General features: G+C 39.5%; 1 protein-coding gene across 10 annotated transcripts in view; it reads right to left on the reverse strand.

Moving 5' to 3' along the window:
• The window catches only part of celf6 (CUGBP Elav-like family member 6), a 380,567-nt gene that overhangs the window by 114,819 nt on the left and 246,257 nt on the right, over positions 1–19,491 (reverse strand). For all 10 annotated transcript variants that reach the window (XM_057833527.1, XM_057833555.1, XM_057833517.1 and 7 more), the window contains exon 4: positions 7,000–7,128. In XM_057833527.1, the coding sequence (XP_057689510.1) occupies positions 7,000–7,128 (129 nt within the window). The remainder of the gene's footprint in view (positions 1–6,999; positions 7,129–19,491) is intronic.

Below are 19,491 nucleotides of genomic sequence, written 5' to 3' on the forward strand. Positions count from 1 at the left end.
TTGCGTTCACATTACACAAGCCTGATCAGCGCCGGACCATACTGCTCATAAATTATATATTTCACCAGCAGAAAAGACGCATGTCTTTATATTTGCTATTCTATGATAATAGCTTCACAATATAACAAGGATAAAGTAACACTTTTGATTTTGTGTATACAGTGGTACCTACTCGGGGTGGGAACCCCTTGGGACCTCACGATACGATACGATTTGCGATACAAAGCTCACGATAACGATGATATGGCGATACAACGATTATCAATACATTCAGGAAATCATTCGAGGATATTCTACAAAACAACTAATAAACAGAATAAACTTCAAACGGATTGAACGTCTTTGGCCATCAAAGGCAGCCAATGCCAGGCATTGAGGGAATTTTGGGCCATTACAGGTCATTACCTGTTGATTTTCAGGTACTTTCTGTTGATTTTGGGGTATTTCATGGGTCACTTCCTGTTTATTTTGAGTTAACGAACAGAAAGTGACCCGCAAATCTCCCATATGATTTGGTAGTGAGTCAAACTCAACAGGAAATGACCTGTAAATGCCCTAAAATGAACAAAAAGTGACCTGTAACTGCCCTGAAAATCGGAAAGAATGACTGTGAATGCTCTGGTTTCGAGTGAACGAACGTTCCCAGTTTAACTGGATTGGGCGTCGAGCGCCGTCAATGGCAGCCGCTCACCCTTCTATGGTCATCAGTGACAGCCAATGCCAGACAACAAGGTAATTTTGGGCAATTTCAGATCATTACTTGTTATTTTCAGTCACTTCTGGTTGATTTTGGGGAATTTTATGGGTCTCTTTCTGTTGATTTTGGGTTACAGAACAGGAAGTGACCCGGGAATGAATAGGCAGTGACTTAAACTCAACAGGAAATGATCTGTAAATGCCCTCAAATTAACAGAAAGTGACCTGTAAATGCCCCGAAAATCGGAAAGAGTGAGTGTGAATGTTCTGTTTTCGAATGAACGACCGTTCATTTGCCCTTCAGTCTTTACTGACTGGGCATCCAATGCCATCAATGGAAGTCATATAGTTAATTGAGACACTATTATGGTGGAAGATTTTGGTAGCAACTTGTTGGTCCCTTTTGTTTTTTTAAACATTGACACCTTTTAAAAAAGATATCTCGATTCTTGGCAGCAGCATATCGATAATCTTTTGGGATACAAAGTATCACGATATATCAACATTTCGATATTTTGTCACACCTAGGCATCTGATCGCTTCGACACACAATGTTTTCGACAATCGACGTAAAATTTGACTCGCCATTTGTTTCTACATCCGATGACATGCTCTAAATACGACGATCGATGACAGCAGCGCAGTTTGTTTTCCCACATGACGGACGCACGGCAGATTTTCTGAGAGAAATATACATGGGTTCCAACAATGTTAGTGCAGGTGGTGAAAAAAAGGAAAAAGGTGATTCTTACCATAGATAGATAGATAGATAGATAGATAGATAGAAAAATAAGAGCATGGGGTGCGCATCCGTGATATGGCTCAACAATACAGTTGTAGACGGTATGATCTCGGCGGTCCTCCTCCATTCGCCAGTCTTAATAAGTTCAGTTGGCAATTATTATTGTGGTAACATCGCCAAAGAAATCGCCAGCTTCATCAGGTTTCTAATAATTTATTCAATCAACTTGTGCCACACAACACGCTTAGTGTCCCTTGCAGTAAGTTAGCTAAGTGAAAGTAAAAAGGCTCACTCTGTCACGTCAGCCACGCGATGCGTTCAGGTACACTACGCAAACACATTCGCCAAGTTAGAACCTATTATTTTACATTATTGCAGGTACAGTGGTACCTCTACATACGAAGTTAATCCGTTCCAGGACCTTGTTTATAAGTCGAAATGGTCGTATGTCAAGCAGGATTTTCCCATAGGAATACATTATAATTCCATTAATTCGTTCCACAGCCCAAAAACCTGCACTAAATCCTTAAAAAATACTGCTGGTGCTATTACAAATGGCAATTACACGTAGCAAAACAAATAAATTATAAATCAAAATTGGAATAATGTAATAAAAAGAATAATAATAATTCCTGTAATAGTGTAACGAATCGGGTTCTAATAAGGCGGACGTTTTTTTGTGTACCTGAACGCACTGCGGGGCTCACGTGCCAGAGACAGACCGGTGAGCTTGAGTTTCACTTTCACTTTGAATGTTCTCTTGAGAACACCATCAATTGCGGCAGACAGCAGGCGTTTTGTGTTGAATAAGTTGTAAAAGAAATGATGAAAACGTGGCGAAGCTGGCGATTTCTTTGGAGACAATAAGAATTGTCAGCTTAATTTATAAAGACTGGCGAACGATGGCCAGAGGAGGACCGTGGAGATGTATTGTTGAGCCATTTCACGGATGCCCACCCCACGCTCATATTTTTCTGTCATTTGCATCTTCATTTAGAAGGTAAGCATCAACTTTTTCCTTGTTTCACCACCTGTACCAACCTTTTCTGAAACCTGTGTTGATTTGTCACACAAGAAAATCCGCCGTGCATTCGTTTGCGGTGCTGCCATTGTCGTCGTATTTCGAGCATGTCGTCGGATGTAGAAACAAATGGCGAGTCAAATTTTACGTCGGATGTCGAAAAGTTTGTGTGTCGAAGCGATCGTATGTAGAGGTACCACTGTATTATATTACTATTATTTTATTATTCCGATTTTTATTCATAATGTATTTGTTTCGCTCTTTGTAATTGATATTTCCAACAGTAACATCAGTATTTATCAAGAATTTAGTGTAGGTTTTCGGGCTGTGGAACGAATTAAAGTAATTATAATGTATTCTTATGGGAAAGTCCTGCTCGACATACGATCACTTTGACTAACAAACAAGGTCCTGAAACGAATTAACTTTGTATGTAGAGGTACTACTTTATTTGGTAATTATTTTATGATTGATGTCAGCTTGTTGTTGCGCTAGCTTTATTGTAATGCGTTCCATTTTTATTGTTATGCCCTTTTCGCCATCGCATGCACTTTTGAAAAAAGCTAATATGACAATGAAAAGGCCTATAAGACTTAAATCATTTTCATAGTAAACTCTTAGAGCTGTAACTGTCAATGAGGTTTTATTTTCCTCTTAGCTATGCTAATCTTAGCTAACTATTTCTAGCATCCTTGTATGTTTGCATCACAAAATGCCTTATTAGAAGTTGCGGTAGATATATTATACCTAGCAGTCTGTAAAATTTCACCACCTTGGTTTCCACGCTAGTTACATAACAAATGGGGATGTTTCATCTTTTAAGGTTATCTCACGTTTAGTCTCAAAACCCACTAATGGTGATAATCCTTTTGCTGTTCACTGTGACATCTCACAGAATTTTCAAACATCTCCCAAGTTTTTGTTCAACATTTGTGGCATATTATTTTCAAAACTGAACTTTTGTATGACTTTGGGGCATTCAGCATTTGGCGGTTCCACTGTACTGCTAATATTTCTTTATTTTGTCGCAGTCAAACCCAATGTGGAGTGGAGAACAAGTGAAAGGGAGGTAACGAGTGAGAGACGAATGCCACTGGAGGAAACATATGGCGCACAAAGAGAGAGAGGAGAGTGAAAAGGAGCGAAAGTATAGCTCCTGTCGAACACGGCAGCACTGGCCCGTTTTCATTTTATGTGCTGTCAATCAGCCCCAGGCATCTGAGCAGACAGGCAGGAAGAAAGGGAAGGAGGGGGCATGAAGAAAGTGGAAGCAAGAAGTTGGGGAGGTGTGGGGGGAATGGACGAATTTTAGTGTGCACAAAGAAAAAGAGATGGGATTAACAGCGAGAGTAAGCAATGTGGGTGCTGAAAACGGCCGTTGTTCAATACGTTCGAGCTTTTCTCATTGATTTAATCAGTCGACAAATGCATCCATCGGAGAGATCAGGGGTGTCCACACCATTTTCTCCGAGGGCTGCTTTCAGAAAATCAAAGGCTGCAAAGGCCAACTTGAAATCCTTCCACTTTCATTTGTTGAACAGAGGATCTGAATCGAGTAAAAAATATCGGGTTTTTAAAATATTTGTTTTTTATTTTGTACGTTAGCTACCAGCACCCCAGTAAATTATTGCTGTCAATGCTAGTGAAAGATGATTACTCAATGACAGCCTTCCCAGTTAAAATGGATTTCATGTCTATGTCCGTAGACTTACCTATCAGTTGACGAGACAGCTCCTACAGACATTGCGCCACGGCTTCCCATATAAGGCCAGGCCAGGCTAGCAGAGCGTCGTGGCAGCTTTCACTGCGATAAACTCAAACAGGCTGTGTTCTTACTCCGGATTTAGGTGGAAATAGGATGAAAGTTTTAGTGCATACAAGCAGGCAGGAGTGCCTCAAGAGTGATTTGGTTGAGGATTTAAGGTAATTATTGTATAAAATAGCACCGTGCATGCACTATGAAACATTGTGAAAAAAAATAAATGAATGGAAAAGAAATTAGCGTAACTTTATCTTGAAATATTTACGTAAAATGAATGTCCGTGCCAGTTTTTTTTTTTTTTTTTTTTTTTTTTTTTCTTTTAACCAAGAATCCAGACTAGAGATGTCCCGATCGATGGGGTCCGATCACGTCATTTTCAAAGTATCGGAATTGGCAAAAAAATATCGGCCATGCCTTTTTTTTAATATATATATATATATATTTTTAATTAAATCGTTTTCTAATTGTATTTAACGTTACAGACATAATATGTTACACTCATCCAGAGTCTTTAGTATAGGCTTAAGGTAGGGTTATCAATAATATCCTGATAACGGCGGCAATTAATTTATTAAAAAATGTGTCACGTTAATATACTTAACGCAATTAATGTATGCGCTGCACGAACCTCTCACTCATTGTCGCGCTCAATCTGTAATGACGACGTTTTACCTATATTGTGAGCTAAAAGGCAGCGCAAAATGAGTAGAGTGAATTTTGGCAGCCTTTGGAGCCTTTCTTCAATTGGCTAAAGCCTTGCAATCCCTCTCCCTATGATTAGAAATATCATGGGAGGCAATGTGGAGAATCAAGGTGGCAATTGATCTTTGTCTTAACACCTTAAGTTCTTTCCCAAAGCAGAAAAGATATATCCATTGGTAGGGCCACGCACAGTCATGGTTCCACTTCCCATCATGGTTCCACTTCCCATCATGCATTGGGGCATGGCTCAACAAATATACTAGATGGCAATATTTAGTCACAATATACAAAGTCACAAGTTTTTCTATCCGTGGATCCCTCTCACAGAAAGAATGTTAATAATATAAATGCCATCTTGAGGATTTATTGTCATAATAAACAAATACAGAATTTATGTACTGTATGTTGAATGTATATATTCGTCCGAGTTTTATTCATTTTTTTTCTTAATGCATTGCCAAAATGTATATGATCGGGAAAAATTATCGGGAATGATTGGAATTGAATCGGGAGCAAAAAAAAAAAACAATCGGATCGGGAAATATCGGGATCGGCAGATACTCAAACTAAAACGATCGGGATCAGATCGGGAGCAAAAAACATGATCGGAACAACCCTAATCCAGACTGTTTTATGTTCATATCTATGGAAATTCCGGGATTCACAAATTTATTTTCAAGAATTTAACTTAAAAAGCTATTTGTTTTGTGATGTAATGGAAATGTTATTTTACTGACTGGTGAAACACAGCACAAGCATAGCACATTGGTAGTTCAAAACATGACCGTAAACTGACAATATGTACGGTAATATGATCTGATAACTTCTTGAACTTACCAGAATCCAGGAGAAAACAAAACAGGTGTGACTTTTCTTTTAAAGGCTGCTGTATAACTTGCTCGTTTCATCATTATGAATAAATGTTTCCTCCATGGATTGATACGGTAAAATGAAAGTGAGAACGTAAGTCGGAAGTCCGCGAGAGCTCATCGCTGTCGACACGACAGTAACAATAGGAACTATTGTTATTTGGGTTTGAGTTTCCCCAGGGACAGATATAGTTGACGTACACAGGAAGTCTGTGTTGTTCTGGTCCGAGTTGCGGAGCTGCAATAAACGTTGACTCAAATGAGTTCAGGAGACTAAATTCTGTGCTTTATGAAGAGTGAAAAAAGCATAATATAACAGACGAAATCATTCGGCCGATCAGAGTGAAGTATTACCGAAACCAAACGGTGACGTCGCGTACCGTAATGGTCGGCAATGGATCGCCGCATTCGTTTCTTAAACTCAACATGGCCGTGTCAATAGAAAAATAAAAAAAAATTGTTTTTTAATATATTTCTGTCTCCATCCATGTACCCGTTTATAATGCGCACCATGATTTTACAAGTTGATTTTGGGGAAAAAACGTGTGTGTTATATTTGGGAAATTACGGTAAATAACAACAACAAATAACTAACAAACATGACAAATAATTGAGGAAAACAGTCAACTCAGAATCAAAGGAAGAACAGGGTAATCAAGCTGGCAACAGAGACCCAGGAACTAAGATAAAAACAAAAATGATAAGCTACTTTCTTGATACACCCCAAAATGGGTATTAACATCAATCATCCAATTCCCAAGCACAAGTCCTTACCGATGAGCTACTGTTGAAAATGTGAACATTATTTGAAAATATAAACATCCCTGATATAATAATACATAAGGTTTTTCCTGCTGTTTTGGGAGTGACTGCAACTAAACTCCATGCCTGGCTGCCTTATTTACAGTAGGACATAATGATCATCTGGGGAGGGATGATAGTGATGCAGGAACAAACACACCGCATTTGAGAAAACAGGTTTAGGGGCGGAGGGAAGCGAGGTGTTCCCTAAGAAGTCAGATGCGAGTGTAAATAGAGTACTTAGCAAAAGGAAGAATGTGTTAGAGTGCCGTGACAAGGACCGAGCAAGCGTTGAGTTGTGCTGCCGCAAGAATGGTCGATCGGATGTGGTTGAAGTGTGGCTGGTCAGACAAAAGGAATGGCCAAAGGACTGTGCATGTATGTATGTATGTGTGTGTGCTCTGACCCTTACTGGCCCCATCAGGACCCCGCAGGACGGTGCACTCCTCGATCTGGCCGAAGGTCTCGAAGAGCCGCCGGACATCATCCTCGCTCTGCTGCTTGCCGAGCATCCCCACAAACAGCTTCCTGTCTTCTGGATCGGAAGAGAGAGAAAAACAACAGCTGATGGTAGCATTCTACTGGGCCAAGAGGGGCTTGTGCAGCTCAATTCCGCCACCCCCAATTGATTTTTAGCAAAAATCAGTCATGCAAAGCCAATAGTGAGGCATACTGGCATACTTCGAAGATACTGTATGTGATGTGAGCACGGTCATGTCTGGATATCTGTGCAGTAAGAGCAAAGTCAGGTTCATGTACTGTGCTAATTTAACAATATTTGTTAAAGAAAAATGCTGCATTCACATAACTTTTCAGCTTTCTTGTTCTTGACTATCACAAAGGTTAGTGTTGGCTGTTGATATTGACAACAGCTTTTCATTGTCTGTTTTTGGCCAACATGCACGTTGCCCTCAAAGTGCATGTTGAAGCCTTCTGCCTTTTAACAAAAGATGGTCACAGTGCTGCACAGCCGTTATGCTTGTTGACCATTAGTTATTTTCAAACTCATATGCTTGGAAGTTGTTATGTGAGCAGACGTTTGCATTCATGGTGCAAAAATTAAATGATCAATAATTGATTGAAAAATAACAAATTAATTATAATGAGCTATTATTATTAGCTCATTACATATAACTACTGGGTTACCAGAAAGAAATAGTCAATAAGAAAACTAGAAAAGTAATAAAATACAAAAATCTTTGTAAAAGCCCAGCAAAATGCATCTTGGGAGTTGTCATTGCATTGGGATGTCCTATTGGATTGCCTGCCTGTATTTGTAATGCTATAGTCGCCCCCTATTTGGTTTTTGGGGTAAGTAATGTAAACATGATTTGATTGTGAATGATTTATTTTATTTAATTGTATAGATTTTAGCGTCAATTTATGTTATTCATATAAGACACTTATTTTGTATAATTTCAGTTGAAGATGTTCTCTTATTTTTCACAAAATGTTTATTTTTATTTGGAAAACCTTGAAGTTGTTGCATTTATCATTATTAAAACATCCGGTGGGGCATCACAATACAATTAGCAATAACACGTTAAGTGCACAACTGCATATATCGGTATCCGTTTGATTTCGGTATTGGATTTTTGAAGTTGGACTACATTGGGATATCGTTTGTCGGTTAAAAGTCATTAACCGACAACTCTAACAATGTTGTTTCCAGGTACAGTGGGGCAAATAAGTATTTAGTCAACCACTAATTGTGCAGGTTCTCCCACTTGAAAATATTAGAGAGGCCTCTAATTGTCAACATGGTTAAACCTCAAACAGGAGAGACAGAATGTGGGGGGGGGGGGGGGGGGGGGGGGGGGTGGGGGGGAAGAAAATCACATTGTTTGATTTTTAAATAATTTATTTGCAAATCATGGTGTAAAATAAGTATTTGGTCAATACCAAAAGTAGACCTCAATACTTTGTTATGTACCCTTTGTTGGCAATAACGGAGGCCAAACATTTTCTGTAACTCTTCACAAGCTTTTGACACACTGTTGCTGGTATTTTGGCCCATTCCCCCATGCAGATCTCCTCTAGAGCAGTTATGTTTTTGGGCTGTCGTTGGGCAAGACGGACTTTCAACTCCCTCCGCAGATTTTCTATGGGGTTGAGACCTGGAGACTGGCTAGGTAGGCCACTCCAGGACCTTGAAATGCTTCTTACGAAACCACTCCTTTGTTGCTGTCCCTGGCTGTGTGTTTGGGATCATTGTCATGCTGAAAGACCCGGCCACGTCTCATCTTCAATGTCCTTGGTGATGTAAGGAGATTTTCCCTCAAAATCTCTCGATTCATGGCCCCATTCATTCTTTCCTTTACACAGATCTGTCGTCCTGGTCCCTTTGCAGAAAAACAGCCCCAAAGCATGATGTTTCCACCACCATGCTTCACAGTGGGTATGGTGCAATTCAGTATTCTTTTTCCTCCAAACAAGGGAACCTGTGTTTCTATCAAAAAGTTATATTTTGGTTTCATCTGACCATAACAGATTCTCCCAGTCCTCTTCCGGATCATCCAAATGCTCTCTAGCGAACCGCAGACGGGGCGGGACGTGTACTTTCGTCAGCAGGGGGACACGTCTGGCAGTGCAGGATTTGAGTACCTGGCGGCGCATTGTGTTACTGATAGTTGCCTTAGTTACTGTGGTCCCAGCTCTCTGTAGGTCATTCACTAGGTCCCACCGTCTGGTTCTGGGATTTTTGCTCACCGTTCTTATTATCATTTTGACGCCACGGGGTGAGGAGGGAGTTGAAAGTCCGTGTTGCCCAACGACAGCCCCAAAACATCACTGCTCGAGAGGAGATCTGCATGAAGGAATGGGCCAAAATACCAGCAACAGTGTGTGAAAAGCTTGTGAAGAGTTACAGAAAACGTTTGGCCTCCGTTATTGCCAACAAAGTAACATAACAAAGTATTGAAATGAACTTTTGGTATAGACCAAATACTTATTTTCCACCATGATTTGCAAATAAATTCTTTAAAAATCAAACAATGCGATTTTCTGTTTATTTTTTTCACATTCTGTCTCTCATGGTTGAAGTTTACCCATGTTGACAATTACAGGCCTCTCTAATATTTTCAAGTGGGGGAACTTTTAACAATTAGTGGTTGACTAAATACTTATTTGCCCCACTGTATGTGAAGCGTGTTATTAAGAATCTATTAAATATTGTCATTATGGTGAATAGGCTTTTTTAAAGTGTGTCCTGACAGTAAAATTATGCTATCGTTGACTCCGTACCTGACTTTTATATTTCCAGATAATTCATTTGATCTTAGTTGATGTACTGTTGGATCAACTGGGACTTTGAACATTTTCTTCCATTTTATCATGATCACCCCAATAGGAAAGATACATTATCTGCGAACCAATCAGTTTGGACGACACTTTTTAAAGGTCTTCGCACATCATCAGCGTGATGACTTTCAGATAAACACCTCATTAAAATTTAATTTTCAACTTATGTATTTACTCATCCAAATGTTCTCTCTCTGTTGTCAAGAAAGGGTAAACACTGTGTTGGAATATGTATCGTGCTGAACAGAAATAATAAATAACATTCTTCTGTTATTGCGGATAATTATAAACAAGGGTTCATAACAGTGGCACCGAGTCTAGGAAATAATCTATTTTGTGAACACATTCTTTGTCCGTTCACTTTATAATTATCACAAGAAGGGTGATGCATCATATTTCATAATTTTATATATATATAGATATATATAGATATAGCTTGGCAATGCATGTGTTATTTTCAAAAGAAATGACAAAAAAAGTTACAACTCCACAATAATTTTAAACAGTTGAAAAGCTTAATTTTTCCCTATCTCTCTTCCTGGTATAGACAGAGCATTAATCTTATTTTACATGTATTACATTATTCATCTCCAATTCAGTCGTGTTGTGAAATAAAATGGTTACAAGCATGAGCTTGTCATCAGCAGAGAGAGAAAGTGGCAGCAAAAGGAAGAGGACTTTATTGGCAATGACACTGTTGCTCTTCCATGTGAGTCATTTGACTCGTATGGAGAGTCGAGGTGTGGTGGGGGTGGTGAGGATGGTGAGAGCATCACCTGGGCTTCAACAGATGTGACGCCTCCTGTACCTGCCAGGCCCCATTAGAAGCATATAGTCTAAAAATAAAGTGTCATCCTCTTTTGCGGCGGGGAAATCAGATCCTGTTCCATCTCTGTAAGGTTCAAATGAGACATGTGCACACTACCCGCATGGCCACACAAATGAGCACCTGCATAATCAGTAAGGCTTTGGTGGCTCAGCCACACTGCCGTTTTTAACTGTGGCGTCTGTAATCCTGCGGTCTGTAGTAGGAGTGGGAACCTCTTGGTACCTCACGATACGATACGATTTGCGATACAAAGCTCACGATAACAATGATCTGACGATATGGCGATACAACAATTATCGATACATTGGTCAGGAAATCATTCTAGAATATTCTACAAACAATTAACAAACAGAAATATAAGCTTCTGCTGTGATTTGGAAAGAGTTTATGAATAGTAGACATCCAATCCATTTGAAGTGGGTGGCAGCGAATGAACGTTCGCAATGAGTTAAATATTAAAGCCACTTTGGGCAGTGTCGCTCAGTGGTAAAGTAGTCATTCCCCAATCCAAACATTGTGGGTTCGATCCTGATTACCAAAAATTCCACCAGCACCACTCACCGGACAATTGTCTTGAGGGGCCTGCGAAAGTTTGGAGAGGCCACTCTCACACAGTACGTTCAGCAACAGCATGCAAAACACAATCGCCACATTAGAACTCGATTCTGTGTATCAAATGCAACTGCTTGGCACAGCATAACAACATCTGTCTATGGCTAATCATCTGTCATCTTGCCATCGTTGATTTTGAATAGTGTCCGCGCTGTTCTTCCACTTCCAAAGATGCCCTGCGTGTACTGTCGCAACCTAGACCATCACAGCTCCACGCTGTGATGGACACATAAAGTAGCAAAAGCTTACCCTGCTTCGGTTGCATTCACAAGCGAAGCAAGGTGCTCTTAATGCAGACCGAGACTCATGATTTTTGAACGAAGTGTGTTGCTAATCAGAGGCTAACAATCTTTGCTAATGCTAATTTGGATGGCCCAAAAAAAATCAACTTGCTTCAATTTTTGTTTTAATATGATAGACACAAAGACACGTGCATTGTTACATAGGGGCAAAAAAAAAGTTCAATAATAGACACACTTTCAGGGAAAAAAAAGATTTACAGTCCTTGTTTGCTTAATTTCACACTTGAGGTTTGGCTAGACACTCCAGAGAACTATTTGTTTACAAGCAATTAAAAAGTCAATTTTCCATAAAATGTCCCCTTTAAATTATTAGACAATTGAGGAAATGGAGTCAAATGCCTATCCCTGGACATTCAGCTTGAACATGTGTTGGGGTAAATGAGGCCGACTTATGTTCAAGGAAGCGAAGAGGAAATATGAAAGAAAACCACAGCCTGTCCAGTGCACGTGACCTAATTTGCCATGTAGGCCGCTCTATCTTTCAGATTTCCACTGAGGGGTCCCTGTTAAATGGGCAGAGTGCAGTTTTACACCCTTACCCCCCACCGTGTGTTAATGTTGTGGGACAAAAAAAGTCTCATCTTGGTCTTGGCCTGAGGAGATCTAATGGTGGCTTTACAAGGATAATTAACAAGCCATGAGCGAGGTAATGAACTTTCCAAATGTGCTGGCAAACGCAAAAATAAATGACACCCCAGCGAAGGCATTAAAGGAAGTGTGAGTGTACTTCAGAGCCGTCCTCCGGGACCGCAGAATGAATTTGGTGCTCGCTATCTTTTCATTGCCTGACCTGAGAGAGTCTCCGCCGGCCAGCCGCCTGCCCTGGCCCCGAGTATTGATTGCTATTAATTAGTCCTCTTTGCACCTGTCTACGAAGCTGCTAGTACAGGATTTTTATAAGCCACACACATACACATCTCCCATGGCCACTTGGACTCTTTAAATTGGCATTTTATGAATATGAATATCATGTAATGCACCCTCTGCGTAAGGGAATGACATCGCGACTTTAAAGAGTTATCCATTAAAAGTGAAGAAGGGCGAGAAAAAAAAAGAGCTCTTATGTACAGTCGTATATTTGCATTAAGAGGCTTGAGGACCTTCACATAGGAGCAACATAATACTTTAAACTATGAGAAAAAACGTAAACTCTTTTGCTTATGTCCACAGGACCTCTAGAAAATATACTTCCAAACCTTTAATAATGTAAATGATGAATTGTAACTTTACTATACTGTAAGTATTCAAATATGTATCCCCCCCAAAATTCATTTCTATTTACATTTCCCTAGAAGAGGGTAAGGATAAAAGCTGTTCGATTAATCGATTTTGAACCGAAATCCACATTTCTGGTTGAAACGATGTTAAAAATGTCAGTACCTTCGATTTTCAAAGCTGCACCATTTTGGTTTATCCAAGCCGCCGCAGTTTTCTCTTCATATCTGCTTCCTCCCATTTTAAACAACACCAACAACAGATGGCAACCGGCGATTCAGCTACTTCTGCTCAGTCAGCTTTGGACAAAAATTCCATATCGCCAAGAGAAAGTGTATCGTCTCATGATGTACTTAAAGTATTCTTGTACAGTGGGGCAAATAAGTATTTAGTCAACCACTAATTGTGCAAGTTCTCCCACTTGAAAATATTACAGAGGCCTGTAATTGTCAACATGGGTAAACCTCAACCATGAGAGACAGAATATGGAAAAAAACCCAGAAAATCACATTGTTTGATTTTTAAATAATTTATTTGCAAATCATGGTGGAAAATAAGTATTTGGTCAATACCAAAAGTTCATCTCAATACTTTGTTATGTACCCTTTGTTGGCAATAACGGAGGCCAAACGATTTCTGTAAGTCTTCACAAGCTTTTCACACACCGTTGCTGGTATTTTGGCCCATTCCTCCATGCAGATCTCCTCGAGAGCAGTGATGTTTTGGGGCTGTCGCCACAGATTTTCTATGGGGTTGAGATCTGGAGACTGGCTAGGCCACTCCAGGACCTTGAAATGCTTCTTACGAAGCCACTCCTTTGTTGCCCTGGCTGTGTGTTTGGGATCATTGTCATGCTGAAAGACCCAGCTACGTCTCATCTTCAATGCCTTTGCTGATGGAAGGAGATTTTCACTCAAAATCTCTCGATACATTGCAGCATTCATTCTTTCCTTTACACAGATCAGTCCTCCTGGTCCCTTTGCAGAAAAACAGCCCCAAAGCATGATGTTTCCATCCCCATGCTTCACAGTGGGTATGGTGTTCTTCGGATGCAATTCAGTGTTCTTTCTCCTCCATACACGAGAACCTGTGTTTCTACCAAAAAGTTCGATTTTGGTTTCCTGTGACCATAACATATTCTCCCAGTCCTCTTCTGGATCATCCAAATGCTCTCTAGTGAACCACAGACGGGCCTGGACGTGTACTTTCTTCAGCAGGGGGACACGTCTGGCAGTGCAGGATTTGAGTCCCTGGCGACGCATTGTGTTACTGATAGTAGCCTTTGTTACTGTGGTCCCAGTTCTCTGTAGGTCATTCACTACGTCCCCCTGTGTGGTTCAGGGATTTTTGCTCACCGTTCCTGTTATCATTTTGACGCAACGGGGTAAGATCTTGCATGGAGCTCCAGATCGAGGGAGATTATCAGTGGTCTTGCATGTCTTCCATTTTCTAAAAATTTTTCCCACAGTTGATTTCCTTACACCAAGCGTTTTACCTATTGCAGATTCAGTCTTCCCAGCCTGGTACAAGTCTACAATTTTATCTCTGGTGTCCTTCAACAGCTCTTTGGTCTTGGCCATAGTGGAGTTTGAAGTGTGACTGACTGACCTTGTGGACAGGTGTCTTTTATACCGATAATGAATTAAAACAGGTATCATTAATTCAGGTAACAAGTGGAGCCTCATTAGACCTCGTTAGAAGAAGTTAGACCTCTTTGACAGCCAGAAATCTTGCTTGTTTGTAGGTGACCAAGTACTTATTTTCCACTCTAATTTGAAAATAAATTCTTTAAAAATCAAACAATGTGATTTTCTGGGTTTTTTTCCACATTCTGTCTCTCATGGTTGAGGTTCACCCATGTTGACAATTACAGGCCTCTCTAATCTTTTCAAGTAGGAGAACCTGCACAATTGGTGGTTGACTAAATACATATTTGCCCCACTGTACATCCACTATAACTCATGCCGCTAGATAAAAAAAACTCCAACAGCCACTACAAACAACACCCAGTATCTACTAACTACGCCCACATAATGCTACGGTAGATATCACATGTATATAGAACTAGATGCAAAATGACAGACTCGCCGGCGTTAGTAAACAGCCTCCATCCTAAAGCGGTAGACTTCTCAGGAAGGCTCTGTTGGAGTGAACCTTTTTATGTAAAAAACGGTAGATATCACATGTATAAAGATCTAGATGCGAAATGAGAGGCTTGCCAGCGTTACTAAACAGAGGCCATCTTAAAGCAGTAGACTTCCCTGAAAGGCTGTTGTAGCGAACCAAATTAACTTTTTAAAATACTCCTATAAATCAGCAAAATCTTGACTTGAATCTATCTTTAAAAGATGAAACAGTTTTAAAACTTTCATTTGTCGAATGTAGACAGAAGGGAAATTATGGAATAATGGGAGCAATTTTAACGACTTTAACAGTTGATTCACAACATTAAATTAATTCAATGTAGTTTAGAGTATGCTGATACAGAACGGGGACTTAAATATTTTATTAACTGTTTTAAACTGTTAACTTGATACAGAAATAGTAGTTTATTTAAGCCTGAAAGGATTTTTGTACTATTATTGTAACAAATGTACGAAACATTAAAAGCCGCTAATAGGTGGCGGGGGGGGGGGGGTGTTTGTGTATCAATAATAGATTTATAATTGAATCGCAGCCTCTGAATCATAATCGAATCATGAGGTGCCCCAAGATTCCCACCTCTAATTGCCACCTTACATATTGTTATCATTGAGTAACGGGTTTGCACTTATCGTTAATTTATGCAAGTAAGACCCGAGAGAAATGTGAGAGCGCATCACCCTGGGCCTGACTGCCTACCTACTTCACCTGATTGACTTGACTGACTGGCTGGCTAGCTGGTTGGAAGAGTGACTTGCTGACAGACTATTTGGTTTACAGACTGACTACCTTTTCCCTTGTTTGGCTTTGTTTCAAATGGTAATTGTACTTTATTCTTTTGTTATCACTTTAATTAAGAACAGAGCTGGAGTCTGTTGTATAAATAAAATGCTCATAATCCCAAGGGATTGTTTTGTGTGTATTAACAGAGTTAAACTCACTGGAACTTAACAGTTCTAATAAAGAAAAAATAAGTTTAAATAGAAGATATTCCAAAAACTTTATTTGTCATTATTTTTATTTTGCCAAAAACTTTTAAACGACATCGGAAAATCGGATGTGAGAGAAAATAATCTGGATTTTCTTGTTTGGAGAAATCGAACAACGCTTGTAAGGATGCTTGTGTGTGTCACCTTCTCAGGAAATACTCATGACAGCAAAATGTATATACCCTACCCACCGACGTCACAAAACCACGTGCTCGCTGTATGGTTCCGCCCACTTGTCCGTCATTTTGTCTCTGTATTAGCATTGGTTTCAATTGATCGAGGAATTTAAAATGCATTTCATGGAAGACCCGGTGCTTTCTGATGCCGTAAACTCACTGGATGTGTTGCATAAAAGGCGTTATGTGGAAAAGCTTCGTTCTATACAGTCGCCAGATCCATATTTGATGCCTAAATCGATGATTTTTGACCGGCTGCCTTCGCCGTCTCTGCCTGACCCTGATATTTACAACTATCTTGTCCACACAAAATCAGCCTATTCTCACGAAAGTTTGAAAAACTTTCAGAGCTTGGAGGCTTATAAATGCTACGTTGCTGGTTGGGTGAAACAGGTCCTCGTACACGAAAATTCGGCAGGAATCTTGTGCTCGGAAGGTGAGTTACGAAATTTTCAATTCAAAATCTTTTGTTCTTGCTAACATCCACTGTCAAGTCTAATGTATTTCATGTCATTTGTCAATGGAGCTAGGGCTTTTAATGTTTATATGGTTTAGCGATAGCACTCTCACTACATACATACGTGTATGTTGTCGGCGATTAGCCTAGCAATGATCTTAATTGTGGTTGTCAGCCCAAAACCCTCTAAATATATATTAAATGCATCTTACCAGATATAAAATGACTACTACATAATCTGTGGTAATCGTTTGGAGCCCAGTTTTCTCGTCGAATTGCAGCAGCCCATCTCGCTCTCTCCTCTCCGTGTCTCTCGGAATCCGGTAGAACTTCAAGTCTCTCCGTCTATCTTCTCTGTTATTGCAACCGACCGCCACACACGCCTTCACCATTTTGATTATTAATGTTAACGAGCAGAAAAACACGCCGTAAATAGGAGGAATGTACGTAGCCGTAACAGGTCAACACGATGTGTTGACGGACAAGTGGGCGGCACCAGTCAGGAGAGCGGAGTTGTGACGTCACGTGGGTAGGGTCTATAGAGTTGATTTTCCAATGTAAATCATTTTGAGTTGTTCGGTGTTGATTTTGGTGTTGTTTTAACACTAGCTGTGTTAAATTCGCTCTTGGAGCGGTGTAAATTGAGTTGAACACAAACACCCCTGGCAGAGTTGAATATAGCGCTTGCAGAGTTAATGAGCCACGCCCAGTGCGAAGTGCATGTGTCAAAAAACAACTGTTGGGGTCTCTGCGCTCTGCTCCTCTCAGTGTGTGTGGGTGTGGCAACATTCTGATTACAGGATTGGACAGATGAGTGAATCTAGCACCAGGTGTAGAAAATCTTCATCCCCACCAAACACTTTTTTTCCCAGATGCAGTATCAGTTCTTCTGGCATGTTCCCAACCCCTCAAAACCTTCAATAAAAGTTGGTTTTGAGTGCCAGTTTGCCCCCCTTTCTGCGTTTGCCCCCCCCCCCCCCCCTTTATTCAGAGCCTTAACAACAACACACTCCTATTGTGAGAAAATAACACAATTTAGTATTAAAATACACTTTCATGTGTTAAAAAAAGTAAAAAGCTTAAATGTAGTGCTGCAATGATTAATCGATTAACTCAAGTATTCGATTAGAAAAAAAGATTTGAATTAAATTTTGCTGCTTCAAGTATTCGTTTAATTAACTTTGCGTTGTAATAGCTTGTTTTTGAAAGTGTTTGCATTTAGTTTTATTGATTTGGGTGAATACACTGCCCTCTAGTTTGCCTCATTTTACATGGCCGAATCCAGCTGCTCCCTGTTAATACCAACATAAGCTAGATTTTTGTGTGAGCTAATGTTTTTTCAAGGCATTCGTAATTAAGTTTAAAGGTATTTTTTAAGGGAATATGTGTCTAAACCATTAGTTAAGAGCATTGAAGAAAAAAAAAATATATTTTTTAGCATTTAAGCTGGTGGACTTTTGCTATGTAAGTTAGCTAATTGTTCTTTTGTTGTACTGTACATAAATCTTTATTTATTTATTGATTTCTTTAATACCGTTTGAGGCTCAGCTCAGTTATTCTAATTTATTTAATGTTTATCCGATTACTCGATAATTCGAACTAACTAGTTAATCGATTAATCGACTACTAAAATAATCGATAGCTGCAGCCCTACTTGAATGTGTTATTAAACAACACCAACAGTGTCAGATATTTAACAATATTAATGGGTAAAATATTAACACTTTCAAAAGTGTGACTTTATGACTCATAGTCTATGAGAAGTTAGAAAAAGTATTGATTTTAATTCAAGTTAAATTAACACTCGTTAATTTGGTATGCACCAAGACTCTTTCTAACTTTCACTCATGGGCAAGGAAAAGTAAGCTCTTTAGATTTTTTTTTTCAACATCCATTTCTACTTTCCCGTTAGCCAGGGGTCTGGCACCATCTTGAGGCATCATATTCTACTACAGAAAGAACACATACTGTAAGAAGAAATTTCAGAGCAGTAACATAACCAAAACAATGCGTGTGTGTATTGAATGGTAAGACACGGGTGAAATTTCACTGTTAAAAACATGTGGGGTGGGATGGCACATAGGTAGAGTAGTCGTTCCAAAACCTAGAGTTTTCGGTTTGATTCCCTGCCCTGGTGACCAGTAATGTTAATAACGGCGTTAGAGTGTAACAGCGTTTCTAAAGGTGTTGTTTTTTTCAGTAGTTAGTAATCTAATTCATTACTTTATACATCTTTGCAACGCTGTTACCGTAACTGAGGATGTGAAGGGGCGCGTTTCTACAATTTGGTTGAATGAAGCGTAAGTTGTCTCCTTTTGTCGCAGCTACCTGGAGGGGGGAGGAAGAAAGGGGGTGGTGACGCCGTTGCATATGTAATGATGATTGGCTAAGTGGCTCGGAGTGATAGCATAGCATTCTCGTTGTCATTAGCATTAGCATTTAGCGTGGCGAGCGTCATCATAAACTCGGGACACTTTTTTTTTTTTCCTTTTTAGATCCAGTTCGTAGCGTCCAGGTGGGTACAATTAAATGAAAATAAGGTACGGTTTTCCTGCTGAGTGTACATTATCCTCACCACATCGGCATTGTCCCTTTGCATGCTACAATATATATATATATATATATATATATATATATTTTTTTTTTTTTTTTTTTTACAAAAAGTAGTCATTTTCCCTAAACTTTGCTTGAATTACGTATACAAGAATCTTGTGTTTTCTAAATAAAAAAATAAATAAATAAAAATAAAATAAAAAAATGAGCAAAGACAGGAGAGATCCTCATCTGCATATTGAAAAATAATTATCTATATACATATAAGGGGGGGACAATACAGTCACAGTTAAGTACATACCTCGGTACGGGCGTCTGGGTTC

The sequence above is a fragment of the Corythoichthys intestinalis genome, chromosome 1, assembly GCF_030265065.1.
Source record: "Corythoichthys intestinalis isolate RoL2023-P3 chromosome 1, ASM3026506v1, whole genome shotgun sequence".
NCBI classification, from domain to species: domain Eukaryota; kingdom Metazoa; phylum Chordata; class Actinopteri; order Syngnathiformes; family Syngnathidae; genus Corythoichthys; species Corythoichthys intestinalis.